At 38.2% G+C, this 17233-nt stretch overlaps 1 protein-coding gene across 1 annotated transcript in view; it reads left to right on the forward strand.

Annotated features, from left to right (window-relative positions):
- BMPR2 (bone morphogenetic protein receptor type 2) overlaps nucleotides 1-17233 on the forward strand; it is a 103113-nt gene that overhangs the window by 38559 nt on the left and 47321 nt on the right. Inside the window, exons 2-3 of the mRNA XM_056496664.1 lie at nucleotides 12210-12383; nucleotides 13639-13818. Coding sequence (XP_056352639.1) covers nucleotides 12210-12383; nucleotides 13639-13818 — 354 coding nt within the window. The remainder of the gene's footprint in view (nucleotides 1-12209; nucleotides 12384-13638; nucleotides 13819-17233) is intronic.

Genomic DNA, 17233 nt, shown 5'->3' on the forward strand with positions numbered 1-17233 from the left:
ATTAGTTTGTCTCAGAGATTCTGAAAACCTGTCTGATCCTGTAAATGTGTTTAGTGAACATAGTAGAATAAATTACATCTTGCCTTAAGACTCCAAAACACATATTCAGGTTATGAGTTGTGTATTTTCTGGGTTTTTCCCTTTTCTGATACCTATGTTTATGTTTAAAGGGGAGAAAAAAAGACATGTCTGTCCTAAAACTGCTTAGCAAAATGTTGAACTGGAATTCATTTAACACTGGAAGGATTTGTATTTTAATCACCAGAAATTGTCCTTATCTGGCTTATCACCCTGTCAAGTACTTCAGGCTTGGATCAGGATCTCTTATTTACAGGAGAGATTGCAAGTAAGGCTTCCTTTATACAAATCTGCTAAAAAGCACAGAAAACCTATTTTGTAGGTACATATGGATTACTTAAAATATGCACTAATCTGTTTTTTTATAAAAACCATAACTTAAATAATGTGTGTGCAAACATGAGTATTTTTTACATTACACTTTAGTTTTCATAAATTAGAGCCAGTTTGCTAGAAAGTAAGTACATGAGTTAATAAACCTGATCTGAATTTATTTAAACCTGCTATTTACATGTTTGTTGCAAGTAACATTGCTTTCTAATGTTTCTAGTTCAAATTAAAGAGAAAAATGTATCAGTTCATAGAATCATAGGATCATTCAGATTGGAAAAGGCCTCTAAGATTAATGAGTTTAGCCATTAACCCAGCACCTCCGTGTCCACCACTAAACCATGTCCCCAGTCATAAGTGAAAATGTCCTCAGTAGAGGCTAACAAAGTGTCTGATCACAGTTTTGTTTCAAAAGACACCAAAATCAACTAAGTAATATTTGCTCAATGTACCTGTAATGAATGTTTATAACACTTTGTGGTGTTGAAAGACTTAAGTCTTTCCAAAAAAGTGAAAAGAGAGGAAACCACCTCTTTACTGGTAAATTCTGCCATTGTAAAACCTCTACGCTCTTGTGGTTTTTTGGTTGTCATAATGAGATTTGGCATTGTTCCTTCCTTGCTAGACCTAGATGCCAAGATGCTGTTTGTGCTTATTTCCTGCCTTTTATTAAAAAGTTCAGGCTCCCCTGTACTGAAATGCTGATCTTGTCTGTGGTAGAGAACTGCAGTGAGTGGGGAGCCCCTGCTCAGTCTGGCTCTCTGCTCACCCTACAGCAGCTGGGTGGTGGATTAGGCTGGCTTGGGACCTGAAGAACTTGGTGCTTTTCTGCTCACAATTCTGCTGTGTCTTGTGAGATGTTTTAACCTGTGCTACCTGAGGTGTATGTACAGGGTGAGGAGTTCAGATGGTCTTTTGAGCATAGCTCTAGCCATCATCCTCAGGTGTGCAATGCAAAATGTTAAGCAAGTTGATCACAGTTTTCCTTTAGTGTCTATTTTGGGAGTGCCCTTTTCCATGTTTCCTGTCATTAGCATCAACAAAGATAATTAAAAACAATCTTCTTCTGTTTAAATTTTTTTTTTTTTTTATTTCCTTGTCCCCAGAAATTTGTTTCCTTGGTGTGACGTACTATACTTCAGTACATGAAAGCCAGTCCTTGAAATAAATGTGTTCAGTAACCTGTGTGCATGTACCAACCTTGCCCTTTTTAACTGCACAAGTTTAGAAATCAGAAGTTAATGAAGAGCTTGTCTTGACTAGACACTGATTTTTTTTTTCTGACTATTCAAAGTCTGCAAAAGTTTGCCTATATCACCTTCTTAGCCAGTGAAGTTGGTTTTGGTACAAAGATTTAAATGGAAAAGAATAAATGCATAAAGAAAATGTATGAGTTGATTTTAAATTTTTCAGTGCTGTGCCCATGCATTTCTAACAATTTAAGCACGTATGAACAGTGACCTTTCTTCAATGGGCTGATAACCTTGAAGTCTAACAGAAGCAAAAGTCAATATTTTCTGGTTTTGACCAGTTCAACAAACCTTTAGCTGACAATTCCTTCCATTCCTGCTCTCAGTTAAGAAACACATAGTAGGAGTGTTTGAAGTAAGTCCCAAGTTCTGCAGCAGCTCACAATCTCTTCCAGGTTCCTGATAGTCAGTCCCCTGCACCAGCTGGCTTTCACCTTGTGCTGGCTGAGTTAAGGTGGGGAGCTCTCATGTTGGCCATGCTCTTGACTCAAGACAACAATGGTTGGTGGGGTATTCTGTGGCATACTAATAAATGTCTTGAAGAAAAAGACTTGAGTTGTTTTTGAACTTAAACATATATTCTATGAGGAATTCTGGAAAGGTGAGAAGCTTCAAACCCCTCGTGAAGCATGTCAGGGTGGAAGATAGTTTCTGCCTTTTGCTGCTCTTGTAATTTTCTTCAGGGTTTAAGATTTCAAAGCCAAATAGATTATGCTTCTGTCTGAGGGCAAAATATGATTATGATTCTGGAGCTTAATTTCCTTGTAGCTTCAGGTCGAAGAATGTTTGCCAGTTTTCCAATGTTTCAGCATATTCACAGTAGTGTAAGCAGCCTGAAAATGTTTATAGGAAAATATTTTGTAATATGCTGTAAGACACAGGCTGTAGGGGTTCTATCTTTTCCCAGATTTAAGGTACTGAAAAGTTCTCCAGAAAGTCTTTCAGTAATATCTGCAGTAGAAATGGCATCCCTGCTAGGAAGAAAAGTGAGTACATTACTCATGTTAGGGGATTACCAAGTAGCAGATCTTTTTCAGAGGGAATGCAAAGCAGACTCTGAAATAGGCTGTTTTGCTGTGGGAAGTCTATATCTGAGTTTGGGGGATAAATACCACATCATTAGTTTGCTTTTCTGTTGCTTTTGCTGCAGAGTTTCCTGTGTTATTCCGTGCAGATACTTTACTTTGACAGCCCAGATAAACAAAAGCCAGACGCTCATACCCAGAAAAAAAATCCCTGAACTCCAGTCTAGGGCAAAGATAAAGAATTCAGGCTTTTTCAATTCCATGAATAGACACTGGCCACTGGAAAAGATTATGTGTGACTAAGACTGTGGCGATTTCTATTCTGACATAATTGCTAAACAGTAACATGAACTTACTTATTTTTTCTTTGAATGGAGACAGAATTATTTAGGAAGTGAAAAACATATTAAAAAATAATTGGAAAAATGCTAGACTTGTTTAAATCCTGTAATTTAGTCACTCTTTCAGATTAAATGTAGACTGGGATTTTTCCAGGAGACCTTGAGAAGTTGGATGTCTAAAATCCTGCTGAGTCAGTGAAGGCCAGCTACTCCCTTCCCTGTGCTTTTCCAGAAATCTGGGTTTAAATGACTTTTAGTGCATGTGGGACCAATTCTTGAATAAAGTGGAAGGTGTACGAAAAGCTGGCTTGCAAAATACTTGTTGAAATTTTTTTTTCCTCTACATTGTGAGTGTGAGTAGATTCTCTTTGAGGTGATTCAGCTATGTGTAATATGATTAAAATATGTGTGAAGACTCTGCTCGTGGAGTAAAATAAGCAAAAATCGTTTCGTCTTCAGACAAGAAGACAGTGCAAACCAGTCAATGTGATTTGAAGCCACAAGGATGCTTTTTGCCATGTGAATCCTCACAGAAAATCATCAACATTATTCATTTCATGGAAGCTCTAAGATTTTAAAAAATAAGACAAGCATTTGGAGTTGAGGGTAATTTTTTCATGCTTGTCCTCCACTAATGTCTTTATATTATTAGATTAGATTAGATTCTCCCTTAAGTGAGTGTTAAACATATTCTATGATTTGGCACTTTTATGGTATTTAATGGTATAATTATGTTTTATGCTAATTTGCTTCTACTTTTGAGTATTTGAGCTTAACAGCTCTTTCAGAAGATTTTTTGAATGTGCTAGGACCCTTGTGTTTCTGTATAGGACACACTGACTGGATTTTGCTTTAATATGAAAGGAAAAGATTGTGGAAATGCCTCTAAGTTGAAGTCTGGTGACAAAGATGAGTATTTTAAAGCTTAATGAAGTCAATGTTAAAATGCCATGACATTTTACTGTTTTTATAACACCAAGAAACCTGCTGCAGTCTCTTGCTATAAAACCTTTAAGTGTTTCTTAAGTGCCAAGTTGTGTGATAAAATGTGGTCAGTCCTGCAAAATCACTGAGCTAAGATACTGTTACAGCTTTTTTAACATATCAAGAGGGTTTTTTCACAGCTAGCAGGTGATATATTGAGGAATTTCATATTTGTCAGATTGATAAACTTTTTCCACTACCTTTTTTTTACATGCCTTTTGTTTTAATTCTGTCTTGTTAAAAATCAATGGGAATTTAGCAGAGGGGGAAAAAGATGGAAGGAAGAAACCTGCTGAACTAGACAGACTTATATAATAAAAACAAATGTCCTAAGTGTGTACCTGCTGAGCACAGCTATACAACAATGTTAAGGAAAATGCTGTATCACTGTGAGAGGTAGGTTCTTTTTCTTGTTTAGTTGTATACATTGTGAAGGAGATATTGTGAGGTGGGGGAAGCTCTGGTAAGTGGCCCAAGTAGTAAAAGGTCAACTTATGGCTGTAGTTGAGACTTGAGGGCACTTGGGTTTAATTCTGCAGTTTGTCCTTCTCTGACCCTGGCTGAGTCAATATCCTGATTATAGATTCAGCTTGAATCTCTTCCCATATCAGCTGAACAATTCTCAGCCTCTTGATGCAAAGCAGTATTAACTATTCAAATTCACTTGACATTCTTGAGTTTTGACCCTAAACAAGGTGTTGCTAGCTTTCATCTGTGGTAATGTCTGGTTTGCATGAAGTTTGCACAGCAGGGTTGTCTGGTGGTCCTCAGAAACATTTAGAAAGTTGTAGAAATAAGGCAGTGACATGGTTTATTGGCAGTAAACTCAGGTATTTTTTCATAAAATCTGGCAGCGTTTGGGAGCTACATAATTTGTCAGCTGCTAGCAATAAATCTCTGCCATCCTGGTTCTTTGCTGTGTGGCTTCTCTTGCATAAGCTGGGTTCTTCTAAGGCAACACTTCCCTTGAGAGTAAATTTGGGTAAAAGGAGGGCAAGGCTTTCAGTACAGAATTTGAATTGATGATTTACTTTTTGGCGTCTCCATACATTGCATTTATATTAATTGCAGTTAGTGAAATTCCTTTATGGTGGGTGGGTCTGGTCAGAGGTATATAACACTAATGTGAGGCTGCAAGGGAGGCACATGTTGGTAGCCTGGAGCCAGTGATGATGTGCCAGGAGGGTCAGCTGGTCCCAGAGGAAGCCATGGACTATGTCCCAAAGCAGTCTGAGACAGCAGTGCCTGAGTGGAGAGCAAAATGTGAACCTTCTGCACAGCATGACTCCATACAGCTGCCACATGATCTGGCTCTGTAGCACTTATTTAGTGCTAGCAGGCAACTGGTGCTTCAGAATGAAGCTGAAACACCAAGATACCCAAGGACTGTTAATGAAAACTCAACAGGAGAAGGCTCCACTGGTGTCTCCATTGCTGCTGGTAGCCTTGATTAGCCCACACCACTGGGGTAGAAAGTGAGTAAGAAAAGAACATTGATTTCAAATTTACTTGCTTGCTTGAAGGCTAGATTGAGGAGAAGAAAAGACCATGTATATCCACTTACAGAAAAAAGACACTTGAATTTTCTAGTCTGTTTTGAGGGCAAAGGACCTTGTAGTGAACATAAGTTATTTTGTCATCTGCATGTGCAGTCAATCACTTCAAAATGGGTATCAGTACTAGCATTCATTTTAGTTTTGGCACTAGTTCTCAGTCAAAGCCTGGCTCTGTGTAATTGCCAGCATTTGAAACTGTGGTGTTAGTCAGCAAAAGCAGACAAAACCAAAATAATTTTCATCAACGAAGGCTAAGGACATGCAGTACTGTGAACAGATTATTCCATATTTTAACACTGAGTATAAACTGTAAAGGGTTTATTGTCAAAATATATTTTACACTGTATCCTGAGGTACATATTATGTCCTGTAAAATAGTTAGTTATTATGATGGGTTTTCCCCCCCTCTTTTTCTTAGGAGCGGAGGAAAATATGTAAGTTTACCACAGATGTAAATTTCTGAAGCATTTTTCTTTACTTTCCTGCCTCCTTCCTAGAAGTTCTGCTGTATTCTCTTGTGCAAATTTCCATTATTTCATATTCATGTATTTAAAATATTAGTCCAGTGGTTGTGTTTTGGAGCCCATCTGTAGGACTGCTGATATGGAAGTTTGCTGTAAAGCAGTAGGCTGTGCAACCTGCCTGCCCAAGCATTCCCTGGCTTTGTGTTGCACTGTGCTGCTCCTGAGCTCCTGCTCAGAAAGTCTCCAGGCCATTTCAGGTTTAGACCTTCATGTTCTCATGCCTAATCCTTAGGCAATTTACTCATTTTTCTGACCAGTCAGTGCAGAGCCCTGCTGTTCAGATGGTCAGTCATGCTACAAGACAGAATACTGGAAGTATAAATGCATGGAAGATTACCAATAGTTTAGCTTTATTTCCTCCCACTCTAAGCTGGTAGTGAGGGTGGTCTGTCTGGAGAAGCATGACTTCCTTCAAAAGACATCTGCTTATGATATATTTTAATATAAGTGGATACACATTTAGAAATATTTGTAATTAAAGCCTCTGAGGAGAAAAAGATAAAAAAAAGCAACATTAGAGTTTTTGCTAAGTGATGATTTCTTCAATATTCTGTTTCTCTGTACATCACACCAGAATTCAGCTATCAGTATTTGAAAATATATACTCAGAGGAGCTTCCTGATGTATACCTTCCTTTTAAAATTACTTTGCATTATGAAGACACATGGTATCTCGTAACCCTTTCTCGAGGGCAATGATGTTTCCTCCTGTTGTGTAAGTAAAAGAGCTCCACAGAAAGCTGACAGGGCCAAAATAAAACAGGTTTTGCATCTATGGCTGTTCTGATGAAAATCTCACTAATTGAAAGGACAAGTTACAGAAGAAACGTGAATCTTTGAAAACAAATCTGTTGCAGTTGACTGAGATTCCCAGTTGAATGTGTGGTGGCCTTTACTTAAAGAAATCCCATTGCAGGCAAACAAATGCTCAGAAACCTTTTTCCTTTTTTGCCTTTTTTTTGAAGTCGTCACCTCCATGAACTTAAGGCAGTTGTGTAATTACCAACATGGTACCCTGTGTGTGGTCTGTGATGCCAGCAGGTCTGTTCTTGTAGATTGTGTGCAGATTTGTCATCAGACTGTTCCCACATTCTTTCATTTGTGACTGTTGAGTCACAAAATGTTTTGCCTGGCATTAATCATAAAGTGGCAAGTGTTTTTATTTATTTATTTTTAATCCCAGTGATTAGACCATGGACTAGCATTGGAATAACATTTGAGTCTTCTTTTTTTGTTCCTTTCCCCTTGCTTTGCACTTGATGTGAATTCTGTGTTCTGCATTGAATAGATGCAAGGTCAGGAAGCATCAGTTAAGTACTAATGGAAGTGACTTCCGATGCTATTAGTGAAAACATGACTCATGTTCTAAGGATTTGCAGTTGGATTCCTGTAACTTTTGGTACTTCTCTTTCATTGTTTTCAGTAGTTGTTTTTCTAGAACATGCAGTGATCATGAAAGAAATTCTATATTGAAAACAATAGCTACATATTCATTTGTTTAAACTCATCCTAGTATGGATGAATTGTGTGTTGGTTGCATACAGCATTTCTGACATGGTAGACGCACTTGCATTTTCTTCTGATCTTTGTTGTTCAGAAATATCTTTAGTGGGGAAAAAAGGCAATTATTCAAATAGTAAACATTTCAGGTTATTTTTGTAGTGAACAGACAGAATTCACTTATCAGTGTGAATCAGTTCTCTCTTTCTGAGCAGCTGGAAATAACAGGATTATAGAGAGAAAATACTGAAAAAATCTACATAGCATTTTTTCCATGAGAATGTTCAGATTTTTTTTTTGTTGACAGTAGAACTGACTAATTCTAAGATGGTAAACCACATAAAAACCTGAGCTGTATGCCAAAAGGAAATTCCTGAAGCCCTGGTCCTCTTTGCCAGGGCTGCCCCCAGACCACTGCGAGAGTAAGCATGAGCTACAGGATGGACTTGGGAAAGATGGGCAATTCCCAGTCCCTTTGTGATTCCAGCAAAGTAATTTATTGTAGTCTGTTTACCCGTTCTTCTCTTGGACCATGACAACAAGTTTTCACAGTGTGATTCAAGTGAAGTCTGTTACAAGTGCGTGCGGTGATCAGACTCACCGGTGGTGGCAGCCAAGCAGGAAAGCTGAGAACATTCACTGCTTCTGAGATGGGTGCTTGGAGCACCCATATTCAATCCAAATGCCACTCATGTTTGTTTCTGAAACTCTATATAAAAGTGAGAGAACAGAAGCTTAAGTTCATTTTATTATTTCTATTGAATTACTTTGACATATTTTTTCTGGTATGCAAATACAAGAGGAACAGAAAATTGACATTTCGTTATAAATCCTTCATCATTTGTTGTTTTACTTTTGGTCCTCTTCAGTGTCAGCCTGTCTGTTGCTTCTACATTTTCTCCAGTAGCAAATTTTTCAGTGGTGTATGACATGTAGGTATTCAGTTGCCATTTATTTACTTCAAAATCTCTAATGAAATTTCATTAAAGGGTTAATTAGAAAAGATCTGAATGACTAATGAGTTCTACTTGATGAACAAACAGAGTGTACTACGAAATTTGCCTAATAAAGATAAATTCAAGGTTTTAAAGGATGGCTTCAGCCATGCAGCAGATGTCCTATGAAACCTATGCTGCCACTTCCTTTGGTGCTAGTCTTGGTTGTGTTTGCATGCTGGGACATTTCATGTCTGGGCAGATACACTACATAGTTTGATCTGCAAATGGCTTCTGCGTTTTGTTGGTTTGAGGATACACTGTTGGTGCATCTTGGGTTTGTGAAATCTGTAAGGAAAAGAGCACTGTACAGTGAACTGCTCATGGCTCACTAATATCTGGTGAGCACACATGTCTGCAGGGTCTTTGCCCTTCGTGTTTCTGACAGGTAGCAGATGAACTGGATCTGTCAAATAGAGCAGTTCAGGAGCCTCAGTCTTCATAGAAGTTATTTATTTTAATTACTCTTGTTGTTTAATGAAGATCTTTGCATTAAGGTATTTCCTTGGGTCTATTTGGATCTATTTGAACTGAAGACAAACAAGAGAATCCAGTAGTTCTAGTCTTACCCTACCATCTTGCTTGCCTTGGAGACAAAAAAGAGCAAGTAGCCCAGCTGAGAAATAATTTTTGTGTCTTATTTGCACATGGAGTGCTTGGAGACATGCAAGAATTGCAGAATGGCTGAGGTTGAGAGGGACCTCTGAAGGTCGTCTTGTCCAACTCCTTGCTGAGGCAAGGAGCCAGCTGCCTGAGACCATACCTAGATGGTTTTTGAATGTCTCCAAGCATGGAGAAGCAGCTTTGGAATTGTTTCCACCTAAGCTGCTACAGTGTTGGTGGCTGCCCTCGAACACTGCAGTGCACAGCTCCCAAGGGACAGGGAGATAGATGTGTTTCAGCTCAGAATGCACCCTGCATACCTGTAGCTCCCACGATGACTGAAAACTGACAAAAAATGTCATCCATGTGGAAATCCAGCAGTGGTATTCTACCTTTAAGAGTAAGATTTCTGTTGAAATAGGTCAGCTTTTAAAGAAGCACTCCAGCACTTTTGTGTGGTTTTTGTAGTAGTATTTTGTAGTACTTCTTCTGGGCAAGGTTTAAGGCATACAAGCATACTCACCTAGGCTAGAGACTGCTTTCAAGACCTGACCTAGAAGTATTCCAGTACTAAAACTTTTTAAATCTGACTAGTTTCCACTGCCTGGAAGAAGGAAATCCCAGAGCAGGAAGTGAAATCATGAGCAGTAACTGAAGCAGCTCATCTTTTCTGTTGTCCTGCAGGGTGGTTTCAGTACATCTGAATGCTCTACCCAATTTTCTTCGGCGTTGTAACTTCAACAATGAACCTACAGAGACCACAGAGAAAAATAAAGTAGCTTTTGTTCCATGTCCCCTGTTCTCCAGATGTTCTGTGCCATCAGGGAAGGGGCAGGGGTCAGCAGAGTATTGCAGTGGGTACTGCTCCCACTGGGGCTGTGCTTCTCCAAGTTATAATCGAAGCAGGAATGTGCAGTGATCAGCATGAAATACTCTACTCGTTGGATGAGTAACCTTTATTTTTTCTTGGAAAAGTTTCCCACTGAGATCATCTGACATTAAACTGTGTCAAGTTAACTCGTATTTTTATTACTTTGCAAGAAGATTGATAGACACTCAGGTTGCTAGCTCTGTGTTGTACTTTCTCATGCTTGCCCCATTCTCCCCTCTGCAGGTATTCTTACAGGGCAATGTTGTCTTTTTACATCAGAAAAGCCTTTGCTAGTTTTATTTGCTGTAGTACATGCATGATTGGACAGCATCTAGCATGACTCTTAACTTCTCTTTCTTTGAGGATCTTCTCATATTCTTACCTCTCAACCTTGATCCTAGGAGTTTTATAGGAAGATACAGAGACCTGAAAAGTAGGCAATTAAAGCTGTCTCAGTTGGTAGAGCACAGGCATGATACATATCATTATTTTTTTAATGAGTCCAAGGCAAACTCAAAACGTTTTGGTTTGTTTTGGTCTTTTTTCTTCTTCTATTAGTTAATGGGTTCAAAGATTTTTTTTATATATATTGAGGTATTATTAAAGTGGACTTCCTTGGAATTACATTTTAAATAAGGAAACCAGATTTGTGTGGCTGTTTCATAAATTATGTTCTTTTAAATTAATTTTTCACAAAGGCAAGTTATGAAAGGGCTTATCTTGCAGCAATTTGAGCATTTTGCAAACAACCAGATCTTGGATGGCCTTAGCCCCACTCGGCAATCATATGCAACAGGTTTTAAACCTTCCTACTGCCCCTCAGAGCAGATATGTCCTATTTCACAAGGCTGTATACTTTTTGTCCCATTGTGACTTAAAAATTGTAATTCTGTGATAGTTTTTTCTTCTTTGAATTTCCAAAAAGTCAGTGAGATCCAGTTCCCTTGCAGCAGTGGGGTCCTGTCTTTTCAGACGTTGTTTCTTGGCCAGTCCCATGTCATGGAGCAGGGAATGCAGGACAGATGCTTCACGCCTGGCATACTCAGCTGTTCTGAGAATAAAACTACAGCGTGCAACTGGCAAGTTCTGCTGGAGGCAGCATGTGCTGGCTGCTAATGTGTGACCTTTTTGTACTCAGTAACTTGACTAACTCTGCTCAGAGAGATTTAAAAAAAATGCATATGAAATTTAGGCGACTGACTTGCTGAATATCAAGCAAGTCACTGCTTCATAGTAGATGTATTTATCACTGCAGAGCTGTAGTACCAGATGTAAAGTGTTAATAGTGCACTGACCAGAGTTCAGAGAGCTGGGTGAGCAGCATGGACTGCCAGCCAGGTTCTTGGAGTGTGGGGAGCTGCAAGTGATTGAATTACACTGCCTTAAGAAGTTCCTGCCTCCTCAGCTGAGAGTTTTGCCCCCACTGAGCTGGCACACAGCTCTACTGATCACACATGCCCTACCAGACCAGTAGAAAAATCTGCTAAGTTGTGCTATTTTAGTTACTGCTGCCACACAATAAACTGGGAAAACACTGACAGAATGCTGGCCTGAATGGTGCAGCAATTTATGGTTGTCTCAGAATAAAAAAATTACAAACTTTGACTCCTAATGAATAGTAACAGCCTTAAAAGTGATACACATGTATCAAAGTCTCTTGGTTTTTCATTTTTTTTACCCAATCGTTGGGCTGGTGTCAAAGTGAAGCAGTGTTTGCACTAAGTCTGCCTTGATGAAATATGGCTTCTTTGGGGCCAGTGCTGAAGAATGATCAAAGAAATAAACCATCTGTGAGGAAATATTTTATACAGTACCTTTAATAATTTACAATTGCTATAATATTACTTTAATTTCAAAATCTGTTTTTCCCAAAAGACAAATCTGCTTCATCTTGCATCCTTTCACTGCCAATGCTTTGAAGGGAGTTAAAGAACTGGATGGAATCTAGTTGTTGAAATATGTAGTACAAGTTCTTACTGTGATGGGTTGTTTACTGAGCTGTACTTCTGTATAGTATCTAAGTGCCTTGTAGTTACACATATAGCTTTTTTTGAACATATTTTTTCAAAATACCTTAATAATCTTTTTTATTAAAGTTAATATTTTATGGACAGAATCACTAACAAAAATTATTTTTCTTTCTTTGGCTAAAGCTACACAGAGTGAGGAGCGGCTGTGTGCATTTAAAGACCCGTATCAGCAGGACCATGGAATCAGCGAGAGCCGAATCTCCCAGGAGAATGGCACCATTCTGTGCATGAAAGGCAGTACCTGCTATGGACTTTGGGAAAAAACACGAGAAGGAGACATACATCTTGTGAAACAAGGTATCTAGCAGTTCAGTTTGAGTGCAGTAGTTTTGTTACTTATTTCACTTCTTTGTGGTCTAGCCAGCTGATACAAAGCTGCCCAGCTGCAAAATCAGACTTCTTGCAATTGTCTAAATGCATAATTTTATACTTCCCATTTAACAATTTTAAATGTGAACAGAAAGTTTGTTTGAAATTAATAACTTCCAAAAGAGACCAAAGGCATCAATGCACAGCTGAAAAAAAAAGCATTCAATTTTCTTGTTATTTAGGAGGTCCAGAGGAAGATGGCTTATTTATGATAAATTTAACAGTAAGCGTCTTATTAAGTAAAAAATGTATGTTCATATTGTTTGTTCACAAAGGAAATTGCAGCTGTAGTTCACATATCAGTTCTGTAATTCAGTGCTGTTCTGTGGGGAGAATGAAGGTAGGAGGGGTAAGGGCTTTGCAGTTTCTGGAGACATGTTTTGATTACCATTCTCAGGGACTCTGCTCTTTGTTATTTGGATGCAAGTTAATGTAGTATAAGGCTGAATGAAAATGCAGCTGGTATTTACAGATAGCCGTGGAGTTGTAGTCCATGATTCCTGTTTGATCTGGCAATCTGCTGAAGGGGGCAGCCTGACTGCTCACCTTTGCCCCACTCCTGCCTCTTTCCCTTCCAGGTATTTGTGGATAAATGACATTTAACTACTGTTGACCATACTTGGGAACAAACAGTTGCTGCAGGGACAAAGGGACTGGTATTAATCAGGCAATAAATTGTGATCCTGTAGAAAAGTCCAGTAATGCTGACGATGAGGAAGGGCAGAATTTTGAAAATTATGCAAGAAGCACCAAGCTATGGATGCAGTCTTGTGGCCTAAAGAAGGAACTAGGTCACAATTGATTTAGACTGTGGACCAGAGGGTGGTGATATGGTTTGTGGTATCAGAGAGATGAAGAATGGCATACTTCTGCTTAGCAGGCTCAGAAATTCAGGTTTTATCATATTAAGGCAACAGCTGGGCACCTCTGACGTTGGCCTTCATCCCTGCCCACATTTTCTTCTCCTGGACTACGGGGAGTTCTGAAAGAAATTCTTCAGGTTTTGGTTTAAAAGGTGGTAGTAAAGTCAGACAAGCATATTATGATAACTGTTTTCACCCTACTCTGAAATGTTTAATTAGGTAATGTATGAATTTCTGTAGATGTGTTTATTCAGTCAGTAGAACTAATTTTATGCTTACTTTAAGAAAAAAAAAAATCTGTCATTTGCTTCTTTTTACAGGTTGCTGGTCTCATATAGGAGACCCACAGGAGTGTCACTTTGAAGAGTGTATAGTTACAACCACCCCTTCCTTGATTCAGAATGGAACATACCGCTTCTGCTGCTGTAGTACAGACTTGTGTAATGTCAACTTCACAGAAAACTTCCCACCTCCTGACCCTACTGATACAACACCTTACAGTAAGTCAGATGCTTGTGTCTCTGTCATTTCATGGTAGAAAGATTTTAGGGAAAGAGCCTCCTTTTGTGGTACTGTTAAATGTGAAACCTGTGACCTCTCTGTGTCACAGAGTTGGCAAACAACAGAGCTTTCCCTTAGGAAGTTTGTCACACTCATATTCCACATTGCTCCACAAAGAAGGAGCTAAATGCTTACAAGAGGACTGTTTGTACAGGTAACTGCCAAATGCAGGTTATATTTTTCAAAATGGTCTCTAGTCTTGTGTGTTTTGATATTTGATCTTTGGATGCCCAACCTCATAAGCCTGAATACCTGTGGAAGTATTCAGAAGATTCATGACTTCTGTTGAGAGCAGGCCAGTGGTTTCATTAACAGTATGGTACCTTTGGAAAGTTTGGCCTGTCTGTTCAGTCATGAATCACAGGCAGTTTTGCCTGGTATCAAACTGCTGAAGTTCTCTCCAACAGTCTCTGAAATCTGACTACTTTCTTTTGCATATCTCTGGTAAGGGCTAACTTTGACGTAATGTTCTAAGAGTACTAGTTTAAGCAATGTCATTTTCTGTTCAGCTATTTATTATAAAATCAGCCTAACATACAGATCCAAATCAAAGGATGAGACTCCTTAACCTGGTATGACAGAAGCAAGATCATAATTAGCAGGCACACTGTTATGCTATGTTCCAAAAGTTAAGAACCTGTAAAGAAGCTGAGTTAGTGGTCTAATCTAAACATTTGGATAGCCTTTTCTAAATAAGAATTTTGAAAGGGAAGTTGAGTAAAGTTAGGTATATAAATGGAGGCACAACTGTTCTGCATGTCAAGAGTTCTTTATCAGTGGAAAGTATTTTGTGAAATGAAGGTGTATAAATGGATAGCATTACAGCTTTAGAATGCAAAAAGAATAGTTTGTGTTTTTTGTAAAACTATTTGTTTTTTAAAAAAACAAATAGTTTTTGTTTATAATTTAGGAATGATAGTATTTGAATTAACTTCAGTGTGAAGATACTGATACTTATCACTGGTGCTTTCAAAAATGGCTGTAGGGTCTAGAATTTGCAAGGAAGTTGGATCAAAATGAGGATTTGGTCTGCTAAAAACCAGCAGTCTTTAACTTGGAAAGTGTGTACAATGTGAATGGGTAAAGAAAGTTGGTAAAATATGCTGTCTTTTGGTTGACAGTACTGTTTGTAGAACCAGTAAAGAATCACCATTTGGAATCAGTGTCACTGTGCAGTGCAGAACAGATTCTGCTTGACTTTGGTAAGAGTCATCAGATTGGGCTCCCCAAATGTGACTGGAGTTGGTGTTGTGCAGGGAAATTAGACAGGAGAAAAAACAGATATAAAGGTAATTCCTTTTCCTTTTCCCCCCAAAACAGGAAGACCAGGTTCTTACAAAATGACTTGTGCTTGTTCTTCTCATAGGATGAAAATGAGAAGCTGAATTAATTCAGCTGTTGAGCGATAAGATCTTCAAATCATTTTAAATGGAATTTTTGATACCGAATGATCTATCTTGACTTGCAAAGTGGGGGGAGGGAGGAGAATTAAATCTGTAACACAGTCCTTAATTCACCCAGCTGTAATTGAGTGCTGCAGCATACATTTCTACTGACTCAAACTGTTTTGTGTTATTGTGTCACCTTCCATTTTCATAATAGGCAAATTTGGCTTTAGGCATAAGCAAAGTAGGTTGCTTGGGAGCACAGTTGTCTGTCTGCTTTGGCTGGGTTAAGAGATGGAGATGGGCCATTCCAGCAGCAAGGATGGCCTCATTTGCCACTGTGATGTTTTATTTGTAAAGCTCTACCATTGCTGCCATTGACAGAGATGGGGCTGCTCCTGGCTGTTCATATCCAGCATTCTGGTAGCACTATGGAGGTACAGGATACTTGAGAAAGCTGGAGGGGTGAAAAAGCAGGGAGGCTGCAGCAGACAGACCCCTCAATGTTACTGAGCCCCATTCCATGTGGTGGAGTGTTCATGGTCTCTCAGCTCCTCCCAGAACTCATTTTGGTTCTGTCAGATTATATTTTGCACCTTAAGTACAGAATTCTTGCTTTGGCCAGGTTGAGTTTTTATAGAATTGTTGGGAAGCTTTGTATTAGCTACTGGATACCTTTCTTGGGCACTTTTCCAGCCTTTCAGTTATAGCTGACAGAATGCTCTAAGGACATTAGCAAGGTTAGCTGCACAGGCTGTGGCAACCTGTGTTACCATAGCTTTTAGATTATAAATTGAACAGGTCACAGTCACATGGGAAATCTTCTGCAGAAGGTTATTTCACTATAGCCTGTGAACAGTAAGAGCACTATTTTTCATCTATATTTTTGATAAAAAGTTCTTGAATGGCCCATTGTGAGGTATGAGACCTCCTAGAATTGTACTTATGATCCTGGAAATTTTGAGGTGGAGGTGACTGCTGTACAATTATGTGAAGCCTGATGAATTCAGCCAACAGTTAACTTAGCATTTCTAAATGTTTTTCTTCTCATTTCCAGTAAAATCATACAGAATAAAAAGTTTCTGGAATGACAAGTAGAAATTCAGCTTAGTAGTTTAATAACTAATGGAGCCTGAAGACCTTGCTGATGATCCTAATCAATTTAAAGCTTAATTTTTAAGGAAAATTGTAATTGTTATTGTTATTTTAAAGATATTTCCTTGCAGCTATATGAAGGATCTGTGGAAATAGCAGAATACTGTTAGGCCCTTGAGCTAAATCCATCCAGAAAAATAATGGAGGAATAAAACAATTACTTTATACTATATATATATACTTTATACTATCTATCTATCTATCTATCTATACATACATACATACATACATACATACATACGTATATATACACTTTATACTATATATATATACACTTTAATCTTTTGGTTGCAATTTTTCTATGATACTTAACAGTGGTGTGTGGAAAGATACAGCTAAACTGTAAATTATTCAAGAAGACAAAATTAAGTTAAGATCTTAATGTGTGTTAGATATATAAAATTATCATTGTCATAACATATAGCAATTAGAAAAATTAAGTGTAGTAGTTAAGATAATGTCAATGTTCTTTTTAGGATGTCAAAACATTTTTCTTGCAACTGTATCGTTGTAGAACAGAACAGCTTCCTTTTTTTTTCCCCTTTAATTCATGTTTGATTAGGGTATAAGTACATGTAATCTAACCTGTTTTGTAACAAAATTTTTATAAAAATGAAAAATAAGAATGAGGACAAACAAGTTCTTGAAGCCTGAAATTTAATCCTTACTGCTTCTTAATGTGCAGCTGGTAATTTAAAACAATCATACATCTGAGTATTCATAATAGTCATCTCTTCTATCTTAAAAGATAATCCAGGCAGATTTGAGAAGCTGTTGATTGCTAATCCCTCCAGCTAGAATTTTGCAAATGCTG

This window comes from Oenanthe melanoleuca, chromosome 7 (assembly GCF_029582105.1).
Source record: "Oenanthe melanoleuca isolate GR-GAL-2019-014 chromosome 7, OMel1.0, whole genome shotgun sequence".
NCBI classification, from domain to species: Eukaryota; Metazoa; Chordata; class Aves; order Passeriformes; family Muscicapidae; genus Oenanthe; species Oenanthe melanoleuca.